The sequence below is a fragment of the Onychomys torridus genome, chromosome 5 (assembly GCF_903995425.1).
Source record: "Onychomys torridus chromosome 5, mOncTor1.1, whole genome shotgun sequence".
Lineage (NCBI taxonomy): Eukaryota > Metazoa > Chordata > Mammalia > Rodentia > Cricetidae > Onychomys > Onychomys torridus.
Genome location: NC_050447.1, coordinates 81884929 through 81900625, shown reverse-complemented (window position 1 = coordinate 81900625; position 15697 = coordinate 81884929). Strand labels below are relative to the sequence as shown.

At 39.7% G+C, this 15697-nt stretch overlaps 1 protein-coding gene across 2 annotated transcripts in view; it reads right to left on the bottom strand.

Moving 5' to 3' along the window:
• Cul2 (cullin 2) overlaps positions 1-15697 on the bottom strand; it is a 43573-nt gene that overhangs the window by 17515 nt on the left and 10361 nt on the right. For both annotated transcript variants that reach the window (XM_036188224.1, XM_036188222.1), the window contains exons 2-8: positions 13018-13158; positions 10098-10200; positions 7989-8083; positions 3001-3106; positions 2250-2332; positions 1402-1498; positions 1204-1314 (exon numbers count right to left, since the gene is read on the bottom strand). In XM_036188224.1, the coding sequence (XP_036044117.1) occupies positions 1204-1314; positions 1402-1498; positions 2250-2332; positions 3001-3106; positions 7989-8083; positions 10098-10200; positions 13018-13136 (714 nt within the window). In that variant the 5' untranslated portion in view covers positions 13137-13158. The remainder of the gene's footprint in view (positions 1-1203; positions 1315-1401; positions 1499-2249; positions 2333-3000; positions 3107-7988; positions 8084-10097; positions 10201-13017; positions 13159-15697) is intronic.

Sequence of the window (15697 nt, the reverse complement as noted above, 5' to 3'; positions counted from 1 at the left end):
ATTTATATTAGAAACAGAGTCAGGGGTGGAGAGATGGCTCAGAGGTTAAGAGCACTGGCTGTTCTTCCAGAGGTCCTGAGTTCAATTCCCAGCAACCACATGGTGGCTCACAACCATCTGTAATGAGATCTGGTACTCTCTTCTGGTGTGCAGGCATACATGGAGGCAAAATGTTGTATACATAATAAATAAATAAATAAATCTTAAAAAAAAAAAAAAAAAGCCGGGTGGTGGTGGCGGCGGTGCACACCTTTAATCCCAGCACTCGGGAGGCAGAGCCAGGTGGATCTCTATGAGTTTGAGGCCAGCCTGGGCTACCAAGTGAGTTCCAGGAAAAAGGCACAAAGCTACACAGAGAAACCTTGTCTCAAAAAAAACGGAAAAAAAAAAAAAAAAAAAAAAGCCAGGCAGTGGTGGCACACACCTTTTAATCCCAGCACTTGGGAGGCAGACCCAGGTGGATCTCTGTAGTTCAAGGCCAGCCTGGTCTACCAAGCGAGATCCAGGAAAGGCGCAAAGCTACACAGAGAAACCCTGTCTCGAAAAACCAAAAAAAGAAAAAGAAACAGAGTCATGTTTCCAGGCAGGGCTGGCCTGAAATTCCTTATAAAGCTGAGGACATTGACCTCCTGATCTTCCTGCCTCTGTCTGGAGATCCTGGGATTACAGGCATGCATCACCATGCCAAGTTATGCAATGGTGGGGACTGTCTCACGATGGCAGTGAGACAAGGCATTTACAGACAAGCTTAAGGACCTGAGACTGATTCTCAGAACCACATGAAGAAAGGACTGAATCATCACCATACCTCAACAGTGGCACAATATCCATTTTATTAATGTTTTAAAGACTATTTTGAAAATATGTGCATATATGTATCTATGTGTGGGTATGTGCAGAATACAGGTGCCAATGGAGTCCAGAAAATAGCATCATTCAGAGCCTCTGGAACACTAGTTACAAGTGGTTGTTCTGGGAACTAAACACAGGTCTTCTACAAGAGGTGTATATGTTCTTAATCAATGAGCAATCTATCCAGCCCATATTATATTAATTTTAATAATGTAACTGAAATAGTACTTTTCCCTTAAGAGAAATGATACAACAAAACCTTTTCCACGAAAGCAGTATTAAATATGCATGCTCTGTTAAATAAAATCCTGCAGATGTGTAACAGGTAAATGTACACGAGGAGTTTTTTACCTTTTCCATATACTGTGAGCAATTTGATTCTTGTAATAAATTTGAAGCTTCTTGCTTGTAATATTCTCCTGTTTCAGTCAGAAAGGGAGACACAAAGATTCCCTGATAAAACTGAAAATCAATTAAAATTGTATTAGTAAAACCTGGAACAATTTCAGGAATTAAAGGTCTTATTATGTTTGGAAGTAGACTTTTTACCTTTAAGGGAAATTTTTTCTTATACTGTTCAACATGAACAAAGGAGTTAATAACCCCATGGATTACTTTCTGGTTTGGGTCTTCTCCACCACGATCACTGAAACAAAGTATAACACAAAATATGCTTGAGAACAGACATCTGCGGACTTATACCCAAGTATGCCAATATGCAGCTGCTATCTTAATGCCCTAATAAAAATTACAAGGTCAAAATGCATGCATGAAGCTTGAAACCGTTTTTCATTATCATCATCATTATAGCTAATATACACTAGAAATCATCTCAGTAAATGTTATTTGATGGAAAATGATGTGCCGTGATAATCACTGAGACCATCCTTCAGCTATGACCGTCAGACACCTGGACTTCAGTCTGCATCACAATGTACTGAAAGGCAGGAGAGAAAAGCCTCCGATCTAACCCTCAGCAATCAGACAGGAAGAAGAACTAAAGAACATTCAACTTGGAGGAAAAACAGTAAAAGTATTGGTTTGCAGATGGCGTTGGGAAAAACAGATACCACAAATTTTATACAAAACAACAACAACAACAAAAACAACTATTAAGGTAACCGATTTCATTTGCAGAATACAGAACTGAACATACAGAAATCAGTAGTGTTGCTATTGGCCAATAACAAACTACCTGAATCAGAAATCTAGAAGGCAATCCCATTTATATTTGCTATAAGAAATAACCAGAAAAACCTTAAAAATGAAAAACTAAAGTGAACTCGAAATTAGTCAGAATTGACAGAAACAACCATCGCATGCTAATAAAGAACTACGTATGAGATCAGTCAATAAACTAAACATTAAGCACCAAGGAGACAAAAACCCACACTCACTTTTTGATTTCTCTGAGCAGCATCCGGATGAGGAGGTTCTGAAGGGGTTCAACCATTAACTTCCTCCACATATCCAATGCTAGCTGCCAGGAAAAATAGAAATCATCAAGGCTGAATTAGGTAGTTTTTCCCTTAATAGTCATTCTAAGGATTTTTTTAAACAGAAATACCCATCAACAGACATATTATTCATATTTTAAAGTACAAGTAAAAACTGAAGAAAAAATAACTTCTCATTTAAAGTAGCAGTCATCACATCAGAATTAGAAGATTAAAAACATATTATTATTGTGTATATGCATATGTGCTTGCATATTTTATTATTAATATTATTAGTGTGTGTTTGTGTATGACATGTGTGGGAGGTCAGCACAAGTTTCTGGAGTTGATTCTTTCCACCACTAGGTGGGCTCCAGGGATCAAACCCAGCTTGTCAGCTTTACATGGTCAGGAGGCAAGTAATTTACCCACAGAGCCATCTCATCTCCTCCATGGCTTTAACAGTCACAGAAAATCTTATTAAAATAGCTCTTTTATAAACTCCTTATTGATGGTTAAATATATATATACTACAAAAAGATGGTAACTCATACACAGGTGGAAGGGGAGAACTAATATCACAAAGTTGTCCTCTGGCCTCTATCATGCCACAGGGCAGATACACATGTACATCATGCATATATATACACACGATGATAAATCTAAATTAAAAAACAAATTTATGTTTGCAGTCACTTAAAGCATTTCTTACCTCTCCTATTTCCATAAGTGGTTCATTCATATCTACTCCACCATAGCCGTATTGTAAATCGGCTTCCGTCAATTTATTTTTTTTAATGTACTGGGTATTAAGATACCTGAAAAAAAATCAAACACAAGTACACTGGATGTAAAGTCAAAATCAGTTAGGAAAGAACTTACCAATCTAGAGTAGTAATCTTAGGGTCTTTAACTAAGACTAATTCAGTGATAACTCCAAAAGAAATAATAGACAAGATGGAAATAAATGAAAACTAATTATTAGCCCTGGACTTTCTATAAGGGTTACTACACCACAAAGGGTCCACTTAGCAGTTTCAGGCAGCAGAAATTAAAACCACAAAAAGCACTTCACCTGTATGACTACCAACCCCGGGTTTAAACCTCAGTACTGGAGAAAGAAAATATGCTTTTGCCTTATTTCTCATTTCTCTTTTCATTAATTTATTACAGATGGCCTCAGGAGAAAAATATATACCATAAAAAATGCTCATTTCTCTTTTCATTTATTTATTTATAGGTTTTTCAAGGCAGGGTTTCTCTATGTGACCTTGGCTGTCCTAGAACTTGATCTGTAGACCAGGCTGGCCTCAAACTTGGAGATCCGCCTGCTCCTGCCTCCTGAGTGCTGGAATTAAAGGCATGTACCACACCCGGCCCTTCAAGTTGTATTTCTAACGATGCCTTTCAGCTAAGGAAAGGATTGAGAGACAGGAATAAAAGACATCAAAAGGCCAATCTACAGCCTGCAATGTCCTGTAGCTAGGACAATAACATCTGGCCTCTCTCATTCAGATCTTACACCTTTCAGGCCTGCCTTGATCCCTTCTGAATTAACTTTACCTTCCCACATCAAATAAAATCATGTTTTACTAGTTATACAGTACTTGCTACTACATATATAATCCTTTTCTCTTATTGATAAACCTTTTTTGTATTCTTAATTCTCTGGAATATAAGGGTGGAGAAGGACCTTTTCTTACATCAATCAAAAAATTGCAGCAGGCAAATATCAAGTTCTAAAAAAATTTCTCTTTAATGTATCTTAAAAGAATGGTAACAGTCTGGACAACAGGGCCAGAAACAGTTAACACTAGAACACTAATTTGTAAAAGCCGTGAATGACAGAGATTAGCAATTAATTGCTAAAGTCAGTGTAAGAGTACACATCTACAGCCAGGCGGTGGTAGTGCACACCTTTAGTCTTAGCACTCAGGAGGCAGGGGCAGGTGGATTTCTGTGAGTTCAAGGCCAGTCTGGTCTACAGAGTGAGTTCCAGGACAGCCAGGGCTGTTACACAGAGAAACCTTGTCTCAAATAAATAAAAATGAATGAATGAATGAATGAATGAACGAACGAACAAATAAATAAATAAGAAAGTGCACATCTGTAACCACAGCACTTGGGAGATCAGTGAAGGAGGGTCACCAAGTTCAAGGCCAAGTACAGATACCAAGACCCTGTTTCAAAACAAATAATAATTTTAAAGTGGATTAAATAATGTCATATATATTTTTAAATAATTATGCATCTGGAGAGGCTAAAACAATAAAGAAGCTTGTGCCCAAAGAATTCCAGATCAACTTGGCGAATAGTGAGACAGATTCCCATCTTAAAACAAAAACCATCTCTTTACCTATATATTACATTATACATTTTCTTATAGACTGACTAGAAACAAGGAATGGCCTAGAAAACATGACCAGTCTACCACCCAAGAAAAACACTATTTATGTGTTTTCATCTAATTATTGTCAACTATTAGATGTTGTCATTTATTTAGGTTATTTATTTATGTGTCTGTGAAAAGATCTCATTACTACTCATAACCGTCAGTTACATGATACCAATAATACAGAGGACAATTAACTGACTCCCCTAGACATCAGCTCTGATTGTGTTATAGACAGTGGAAAGTTAGTGATTTTAGACAGTAATCAAGGATGTTTTTAATAAGAAAACATAAACCAGGCATGGTGGCATACACCTACCATCCTAGTGCTTGGGAGGTAATCAACTACAAACTGAGTTCAAGGTCAACCCATGCTCATGAGATTTTGTCTCAAAAATTAAAAAAAAAAAAAAAAAAAAAAAAGCCATGTAGAAAGACTACAGTACAGTAAAATGAATGAAGCCCTGAAGTCTGACTGATAAGGGGTTTAATTAAATTCTGCCTCAATTACCAACTGGCTGATCTCAAAGTTACTACCAACCTCATATGGTTTTCCATGTACAGGTGCTTATAACTAGCACTAGCATAATAGTATTAATTTAAATAGTACTAAATTATCAATCCATCTTGATGAATAAGACAACAAAGCAAACTACACCCAAGGAAACAAATAAGGAGAAAAGCAGCTCCTCACCAAACCACTTCAGCTAGGAGCCCCCATTACAGCGTGTGCTCTACACTAAAGGCCCATGCATGTGCATGCACACACACTCAACTCTTCAAAATCTAATTTAGCTAGGGATTACCTTTATAAATTCTCATGATGTCTAATGTACAGAAGAAAGTGTTTCATACAAGTTAACACCACAATAAACCTGCACTTCATAGTAAACTGATTTTTTTTTTTTTTTTTTTTTAAGATTTATTTATTATGTATACAGTGTTCTGTCTGCATGTGTCCTTGCAGGCCAGAAGAGGGCAACAGATCTCATTACAGATGGTTGTGAGCCACCATGTGGTTGCTGGGAATTGAACTCAGGACCTCAGGAAGAGCAGCCAGTGCACTTAACCACTGAGCCATCTCTCCAGCACGTAAACTGATTTTTTTAATTATGTTTTTGTTCTTCTAAAAGCCACTGTGACATTTGGGAAGCCCAGTTTCTACATAGGCAGCTTAGGTTAAGTAGACTATACTTCTGTTGAGCCAGCAAGACAAAGGAGTACCAGCAAGCCAGGAGAACCGAGAGCTGTTTTGGCATTATGGTAGGCACTGCCACAGAGCAGGGGAGATTATGCCTGGAAAGCTACCTCGAGGTTCAACTTCTCCACAGTGAGATACTGAAACTTGGGCCCATCTGTGGCCCACACCCAAAACACAGGGCAAAATGATCACTGCATCCATCTCAGGCCATAACCATTCTAAGAGTGGACTCCCTAGATCTAAGAATAAGAGAAAAATGTACTTTATATCAGTGTTTGGTATTTATTTACTATCTCTCAATAAATGTGGTAGTTGTTTTAGAATGGTAATGTATACCCTGTGTCATTATATGTTGGAAGTATGGGATCTGTTTTTTTATTTTGATTTTATAGAGGATTACAATTAAGAAATTGCATGAGTCTCAGCTGAGACTTTGAACGTGGGACTTTTAAACATTGCTGAGATTGTGATAGACAATGGGGACTTTTGAAGTTGGCCTAAATGCATTTTGCATGATGATATTATTACAAGCTTACAGGGGCCAGACAGTGGAATACGGTAGTTTGAATATAATTTGCCCCCATAATCTCACAGGAAGTGGCATTATTAGGTGGTGTGGTCTTGTTGGAGGAGGAAGTGTGTGTCACTGTGGAGGTCTAATATATATTCAAGACACTGCCCAGTGTCTCAGACCACTTCCTGTTGCCTGCAAGATGGCAATTCTCAGCTACTTCACCGGCACCATGTCTGCCTGCTCCCCACCATACTTGCAGCTTCCATGCTCCCTGTCATGATAACGGACTGAACCTCTGAACTGTAAGCCACTACCTCAATTAAATGTTTCCTTTATAAGAGCTGCCGCCGGTGGTGGTGGTGGTGGCGCACACCAGTAGGATTTGCTGAAGGAGGCAGAGGCAGGAGGATCACGAGTTCGAGGTCAGCCTGGTCTCCAAAGCGAGTTCCAGGAAAGGCGCACAGCCACACAGAGACCCTGTCTGGGGGGGGGGGGGGGAGTTGCCATGGTCATGGCGTCTTTTCATGGCAATAGAAACCCTAACTAAGACAATAAACAAATGTCTGCTTTACTCAGCAATAGTTATGGACAGACATATTCATATGTGGACTACTTACACAAGGATCCCTAAGACTACAGAGCTTAGTTATGGCACAGCTACATTAGCTTTGTATGTACAAACTTTGATGTAGAAACAATCAATGACATTCCTTGGAATTGAGGTTCTGTCATTATGCAATAGACAACTGTTCTTATTTCTACTGTCTAAGAGACTGAATACATTGGAGCAACACAGAGAACCATGAAAATACAAGACCTCAGCGGGAGATGATGCAGAAAAGAGGAAAATTTAGAAAGGGGAATATAAGAAGAACGTGTCAGAATTAGTCATCCAGAGAAGGAGTGCGGGCAGATGGAGCAGTGGGGAAAGACAGGAAGAAAGGAGCAGGGAGCACGACTATGGCAGAATCAACATGCCCAGAGGACCTTGAAGAAAACTGCCAAGTATTTTACCAGTGACCTCATAAAGCCTGAAATGCACCTTAGCCTTACAGAAATGTATGCAGGACTGTGGCTTAGATTTTACCCCACTAAGCTTCGTCCAACCTGAGCTTTTGCAACCATCTCTGTTGGAATTTAACACGTATTCCAGACAATCTGAAGAAACAGAGCCACAACATTTATTTCTTTTCTCTTCCACAGGGTTAACTGCCTACATATCTGCCTGTCTCAGATACACACCTTGCTCTAACTGTGGACCTATTAACAAAGTCCCTACCAGTAATCCATATTCCAATGAGAAATAATATAAATTATTCTTTCATAATTAAGCCCATTAGTATGATTTATACTAATCAAAAATAAATTATTGGGGTAGAGAGACAGCCCAGTGGTTAAGAGCACTGGCTGTTCTTCCAGTCCTAATACCTACAACCAAAGGGATCTGATGCCCTTCTAGCCCAGGACACCAGGCATGCAAATGCTGCAGAGACATGCAGGGAACCCCCCCACCCACCCACACACACACATAAACAGGACTGAATTAGGAACGCAGGCAGCACCGCTAAGTGGCCAAGCTTCTGCAGCACTCACCTATATAAGCAGTCCATGTAGTCGGCACCCTTGCTGTACTCTTCCCAGTACCTATGATACATAACAAGCACTTGTTCTTCAGACTCCAGAACTCTCTAGACAGAAAAAACAGTTTTGCTTTCAAAGTACTAATCATTTTTGTTACAATGAAATTATAAATATGGAATCAAGCTCCTAAAAAAACATAAATCAAGCATTATCACCCATATTTATAAATTATATTTTGACTACATTTAGTACAAATGAAACGGGGGAGGGGAAATGGAAGCCTTAGAATAGAAAGTGACTATCCAAAAATTTCTCCAAAATAAAAAGACAGATGATCATAGTTAGATTTTCTCTTTGAGATAGAGAAAATGGACTGAGATTGTAGCTCAGTGGTAGCATGCCCACCTAGCATGAGCAAACTGTGTTCAATTTGTAGCACCACAAAAATAAAACAGAAAACAATTCTATTATACTCATGAATTTCTGCATAAAAGTTATTTTAAAAATTGTTTTTGAGACAGGACCTCTTATAGCTTAGATTGGCCTGTAACTTGTAACAATGTTCCCCTAAGCTGGGGTTAAAGGTGTGCAATAGAACAACCAGTATGTGCACTGCTGGGGGTCAAAGCTAGTTTTCATGTTAGATAAGCAGTCCACCAACTGAGTAAGCCAGTCTTCAACTCCTCTTTAAGTTCATGTGACTTTGGAGGCTTGGCTGATTCAGAACACTCTTTGTAGCCAAGGATCACCTTGTACTCACAACAACCCTTCTAGCTCAGCCTCTCCAGTGATGGGATTACAGGCTTGAGCCATAAGAAGCTTCAATTCTAATTCTCAAAAGATTTGTGCTGGGCATGGTGACATGCATCTATAATCCAGATCTCTATGATTTCCTGGCTAACCAAGGCTCCGGAGTGAGACCCTGTCACTCAAAGGAAACAAAGCAAACAATGAAACAAAAACCCCACATATTCTAAACAGTCCACTTCCATCATCCCAGTACTTGGGAGATTAAGGCTGGTCAGGAAGGAGTTCAAGACCAAACAGCTTGGACTACTCTGCAGTTTGAGGCCATCTTGAATAACATGATACCTCTTCTCAAAACAAAACAAACAAACAAAAAACAACCACAGTCTAACTTAATAAGTATCTTACATGATTATGAACTATGTATAGCCAAGCTCACTAGCTTATAATAGTCAAACTTTGGTCCAATATAACATATTACACATTGAAACAATATTAAAGTACTTGCTATCAAAACTACTGCCATGAGCTGATAAATGCACACACTCAAACAACAAAGAGTACATGCAATAGACAATAAACATGCATTAAAAGCAGTATATTTCCTCCACATGTCTTAAGGGAAATATTAATTGTTCAGCTCTCTCGGTCAACAGGGTATCTATTCTTTGTCAAGGCAGAAGCTGTGTTGTTTGACCATTAAGTGAGATCTGATGGTTACCCCCAACTACTAATTAAGGTAGAGGACAAGATTCCAGCTGTAAATTTACCTCCTCCAGTTCCAATGGTCCTGTAGAGACCATGTAGGGGATGCAGAAGTTCATTTCAATGAGTGAGATTATATAGCAGGTATAAACCCCAAGGACCCAAACTGATTTCCACTGTGAACCAAATAACACTGCTTAATTCCTAGAGCTTAAATACAACTAGGAAGACATTGTTTAAGAAATTTAGGTCAGCTGGGCAGAGCTGGGGCAGCCTTTAATCCCAACACTCGGGAGTCAGATGGCGTCAGAGGCAGGCGGATCTCTGTGAGTTCAAGGCCAGCCTGGTCTACAGAGTGAATTTGAGGACTACACAGAGAAATCCCATTTTGAAAAACCAAAAAAAAAAAAAAAAAAAGAAAGGAAAGAAAGAAAAGGAAGGAAGGAAGGAAAGAAAAAGAGAGAAAGAAAGAAAGAAAAAGAAAGAAATTTAGGTCTGGCTAATTTCATGTGTGTTCTTTTAAATTTGCATCTTTTTTTAATAATAAAGTTTAACATAAAAAAAAAATCAAAAGCCCCAAATTTGATGCCTATTTTCCTCTGGAGATCAGTGAGTTAGTCAAATAACTGTAGCTGTAAGCAGATGCATATCAACTATACTATCCCTTACCTTGTACAAATGCCGAACGTGATTTTCCAAAAAAACCTTTGTTTCCGCATAAAGTCTTTCTCCAAGTGGTTCAGGATAGGCCACACATAAAGCATAGATATCTCTAGATAGGTTATTAAGGTTCTCATAGTCAAAACTTGAGACTTGGGTTTGGCATCAAAAAAGGAAACATCAAGCTGGGGGTTGTGGTACCCTGTAACCCTGAACTTCTTTCTGCATCTACCTCACTAGTGCTGGGAATACAGGTTGTATACCATCAAGACCAAAGATGCAAAAAGGAACTGAAAATATAGGGCTATTTAGGGTGGAAACATGCTTTTATACTTTAAATACAAAGAACGGGAAAACATGGCAACATAGTAAGGGCTGGAGAGACACTTGCTGTTGTCAGAGGACCTGAGCTCAGTTCCTAGCGCCCACATAATAGCTCACAACTGTCTATTAACTCCAGCTCCAGACATCCTTTTCTGGACATGTCGCATGCTATGTGCCACAAACACACAGGCAAAGTAAAATCACCTATATACTATTACCTGTAGTAAAATAACCTTATAAACTAAATTACTGGTTAAAAGAGCACAGTAGGGGAACAGAAGAGACGGCTCAGCTGTTAAGAGAATGTACTGCTCTAGCAGAGACTCAAAGTGCAACTCCAACACTCACTAGCTCCTAACTGCTCTAGGGTCCAGGGATCCAATGCTTTGGCCTCAGAAAGCAACCACACATTGTGTGCAAAATCCACACATATACATAATAATAATGTTGGAACTATTTACCATCAACAACTTCAAACTTTATCCAATATTATAAAGAAAGCAGTGATATCAATCCTATCAGCTAAGAATTTAAACTTTCTCTATAGAAAATTGAAAATGGTTGGTAAAGGGGACAGGAATGAGGGTACTGATTGGGAAAGCGCTTCAAAACACGTTGAGCCTCTGAAAATAGCTTGCAGTCCCTCTAATTTTCAACTCTAAATACTTTTATTTATTTAAATCAGAGTCTTACTATGTAGCCCTGGCTGGTCTAGAGCTTGATTTGTGACCAAGCAGGCATGCATTTGCTTCTGGAGAATAGGATTAAAGGGGTGAGGCACAATGTCCAGACCCCCGCCCCCCAAAAAAATTTAAATCGAAGTAGACAACTTGAAGAATGATAACTGAGAACTGACTCCTGGTCTCCATAGGATGCACACACCTGTACATACACATGTATAATCTATATATGAGCGCACATGAAAATATGACAAAATGAAGTAATAGTTACTTAAGGAGTAATTTTCCAGGGAAGTATTCTACTTTAAAACTACTTACAAGCCAATCAGCTAGTCTGTAAAAGACAGAACAATTTCTATTTTCTCCTTTAGATCCTGCCCCCAAATAATTCAAAATGTTTCACAGACAATTACTTAGGAGATGAATTCAGTGGCTCGGTTATCTTTAGCCTACCGGCTATGGGTGGGTTAAGACTTCTGTTGGTCTTTTCTGTGTTGAACGCACAGATTGCAAGCCCAGCGCCACTTTGAGATCTTTGGCAACAGTTAACTTTGCAGCTCACATGCAATTGAGCCTATATGATAATGAGTATTCAGAGACGGGTAATGTCTGGGGCAGGGGAGGCGGCGCTCACCAACCTAAGACACAGCGCCTGTGTGGCCTGGGCAGGCAAGCGTCTCCATGACTAGTAAGGTGACCTGCTGATGTCCCACACAACCTAAGTCAGAAGCTCATTTTTTAGTAAAAGGGGGGACCTGTAGGTCTCTGGCCCCTGTTTTGGGTAACTGTGGCCTTGCTTGCTGACCTTGACCTTGATATCCTCCCTATGCTGATTCCCTGCTGGGTTCCACCCTCCTGAATGCTTAAGGGAAGTTCCTTGTCTGTGTATCCTGCATATTGGGCATTAATAGCGTAGACGCAAGATTATAAAACATCAATAGCGAACTTCTGCCCTCTGGAGTTCTCCCATTGTGCTGTAAGTCTGTATTTAAGACCTCTTCACTCCTTCAATAAATGGCATTAAAAAAAAATAGAATGAAACAAATTGTATACAGGTTTGTTAACTTGAAATTCTGATCTCAAATTGCAAGATTTGGAGAAAGAAAGAAGAGTGCGGGGTTGGGGATTTAGCTCAGTGGTAGAGCGCTTGCCTAGCAAGCATAAGGCCCTGGGTTCGATCCTCAGCTCCAAAAAAAAAAGAGTGCAGTCTTGGGGCTGGAGAGATGACTCAGAGGTTAAGAGCACTGGCTGCTCTTCCAGAGGTCCTGAGTTCAATTCCCAGCAACCACGTGGTGGCTCACAACCATCTGTAATGAGATCTGGTGCCCTCTTCTGGTGTGCAGGCATTCATGCAGAAAGAACACTGTATACATAATAAATAAATACATCTTTAAGAAAGAAAAAAAGGAGATGAATTCAGCAGAATCCAAACAATACTGTAGACATACTGAGCTGCAAAAGAAACTGGATATTAAAAGTTTTGCCATTAAGTCTATGCTCTAATTATCACTGTGGCCCTGGCAAGCCACTCTGCCTCTGAGATCAGATTCCTTGTGTTGCATAAAGACAGTAATTAGGGTTGGAGAGATGGCTCAGTGAACCTGAATTTAATTCCTAGGACCCACATGGTAGCTCATAACCATCCGTAACCCCAGTTCCAAGTGATCTGATGCTTCTGGCCTATGTTAAAGATGTTGTTTATTGTCTACAGTTTGGTCTACAGTTTGGTTTGTTTGCTACACCCCCAAAGACCAGAGTAGTGCCAGACACACACACTCAGGATTTGTGCTCAGGATTGGTTGAATGGAAGGTTGCCACAAAACTAACATAAATATATCCTAAATTAGTTAGGCCTAAGACTCTAAACCTGTTTTCATTGAACAAGCTTTGATTTCGTGTTTCTTGAGGCTTCCATTAAAGGATACGAGAAGCGGTCATTCCATGTTGCTCTCTCAACGTATTCCAACATTACAACAGCTTTGATTGTAGTTAGGAGTTTGTTCCATGTCTCATCAAAATCCACTACTCTTGGTTTTAAAGACATTGTGCAAGTTTAGTGTTGAAACCTGTTAAATAAAAACAACTGTGTTAGCATGAATCCTGCGACAGTGGTTATATTTTTAAAATAGCACCTAATTTGGGCTAGGGAGGTAGTTCAGAGGTAAGATCACATACTACTCTTGGGAGGACCAGAGCTGGATTCCTAGCACCCATGACAGATAGCTCACACTGCCTGCTACACCAGTTCCAGGGGGACCCCATGCCTCTGGGGTCCACAGGGACCTGCCCATGTGCACATACTCACATACACATAATTAAAAATAAAAATATTTAAAGTACCACATAATTGAATTGCATGACTTGTAAAAGGAATAGGAATATAAATGAACTCAGGAACACAATAAACATTACCTACCACCGTTTCATAATCAAATTGTTTATGAACAATAAACAGTGGTTTAGCTTCATTTATTATGTTGCAGAAAAAAATTAGGTAAACAAGACCAAATAAAAAATATGCAAAGACATTGAATAAAGACTTTGACCACAAATTCTGTTGTCTGTATCCTTCATCTAGAGAATGATTTATACACAGGGAATATAAAATATAAAAAAGTGAAAGGGTTTATTTTCCTAGAACACACATTTTAGAAAAAGATTATTTACACTTATATAAGCAAACAGGAGCAGCTGGAGAGATGGTTCAGCAGTAAGAGCTCTGGCTTCTCGTGCACAGAACCCTGGTTTCCAGTACCCACATGGCTGTTCACAACCATATGTAACTCCAATTCAAAGGGATATGACACCTTCTTCTGGTATCCATGGGCTGCAAGCATGCATGTGGTATGCATACATATCTCCAACCAAACATATAATAAAAAATTTAAAGATTAAAAAAATATGCACGGAAGAGTTTTAGAGTAGAATGCAAAGTTCACATGAACTTTTATGATTTTGAAATGTCGGGTCTGCTCAACAGAAAGTCTGAACCTCCTCAGGTTCTCAGGTTGTATAGCAAAACTACTGGAAGAAGTACGGCTTCAGCATGTGGGATCAAGTGGGGCTAGAAGATGCTCTATGTCTGGCAGACAGACTGCACTTATGAGTTACTTGCAATGTTACAGAAAATTGGCAGAAGCTAAATCTTAAACAGAAAAGGAAAAAAAAAAAAAAAAAAAAGGCCAGTATGGTATATAACACACCAGTAATCCCAGGACCCAGGAATCAATGCTCACAAGTTGTCCTCTGACCTCCACATGTGTGCCCTTACACACTTACACACACACACACACACACACACACACACACACACACACACCTTGAGAAAGCAAGCTGAGCACAAGCATTCCTAGTTCTCAGCTTGACTGAATACAATGTGACAGCTTGCCTCACGGCCCTGCCGCCACCATGACTTCCCAGCCATGATGGACTGTGTCATGGAACTGTGAGCCAAATAAACACTTGCTCCTTCCAGTACTTTTGTGAGGCATTTTATTATACCAACAAGAAAGGTAACTAAGCCAACATCCCAGCCAACTACAATGCTCCCACTATTTTCTGAAGCTCTCTAGTGTCACGTACAAAGGCTGCAGCCCCAGCCCGCAGCAGCAGGAACCCTTGCTGACATCTGTACAGCACTCGCAAAAGTCCCTTTTGTCTTTTTGAAGCAGGATCTCATCTTGTGGCCCAAGCTAGACGCAAGCTCACATTGTCTCAGTCCATTTGTTGGGATTACAAACATAAACTACCACATTCCTTTAATCCTACCAATAAACCCAGTAGATCCCACTGCTCTTGCCACTTTCTAGATAAGAAAGAGTCATAGGAAGACTGAGAAATATCAGGTGGCATCAGGAGCCAATACCTAGGTCAGGTACTTTCTTTCAGCTCGTAAATGGCCTCACTCCCCTTTTTAGAGAATACCTACCTTCCCAATTCACCATTTTAGGTTCTGTGGATATATTGTAAAAATCCAAGCTGTGGGCTGGGGCCAACAAAGTGTGCTTGCCTACCATGATTAAGGCCTCAAAGTGATGAAGATGATAATGATGACATAAATAGATGAGTCCAAAATTTTAACATCAGAATTTCGGATCTTGTGGGATGGAGAGAGTTAGTAGTTTGGAATGCACATTGTTTTTGAAGAGGACCCAAGTTCAGCTCTCCTCACCCATGTGCAGCTTACAACAACCTATCTAGTTCTGGGGGATTCAAGGCACTCTTCTAGACCCTGTGAGCAGCAGCACTCAGATGTTTACACTCCTAAAATCATAATCGTTATGTTCTTCTTTTTTAAAAGAATCTCAGCTCTTGGTCTAATCAAAGATAAAATAACCTCAGCAAAAAGTTGACCGACTCACTCCTGGACCTGGTCATTCCCTGACACGTCCCACTATAGGAAGCACAGTTTAGACTCGTTTACAACCTGATACTCCAAGCTTCCATGAAAAAGCCCTAGATAAGGCATTTTACAGCTTCCTCTGGCAGGAGCTCTCTCTTGACACAGTAATCCAGTCACTTCTTCTTAGAGGTCATTTGACTGACTCACTAACCTAGCTCATAAACCCTGCCTTTATCCTCCTGATTACCTAAAAATGCTCTTTT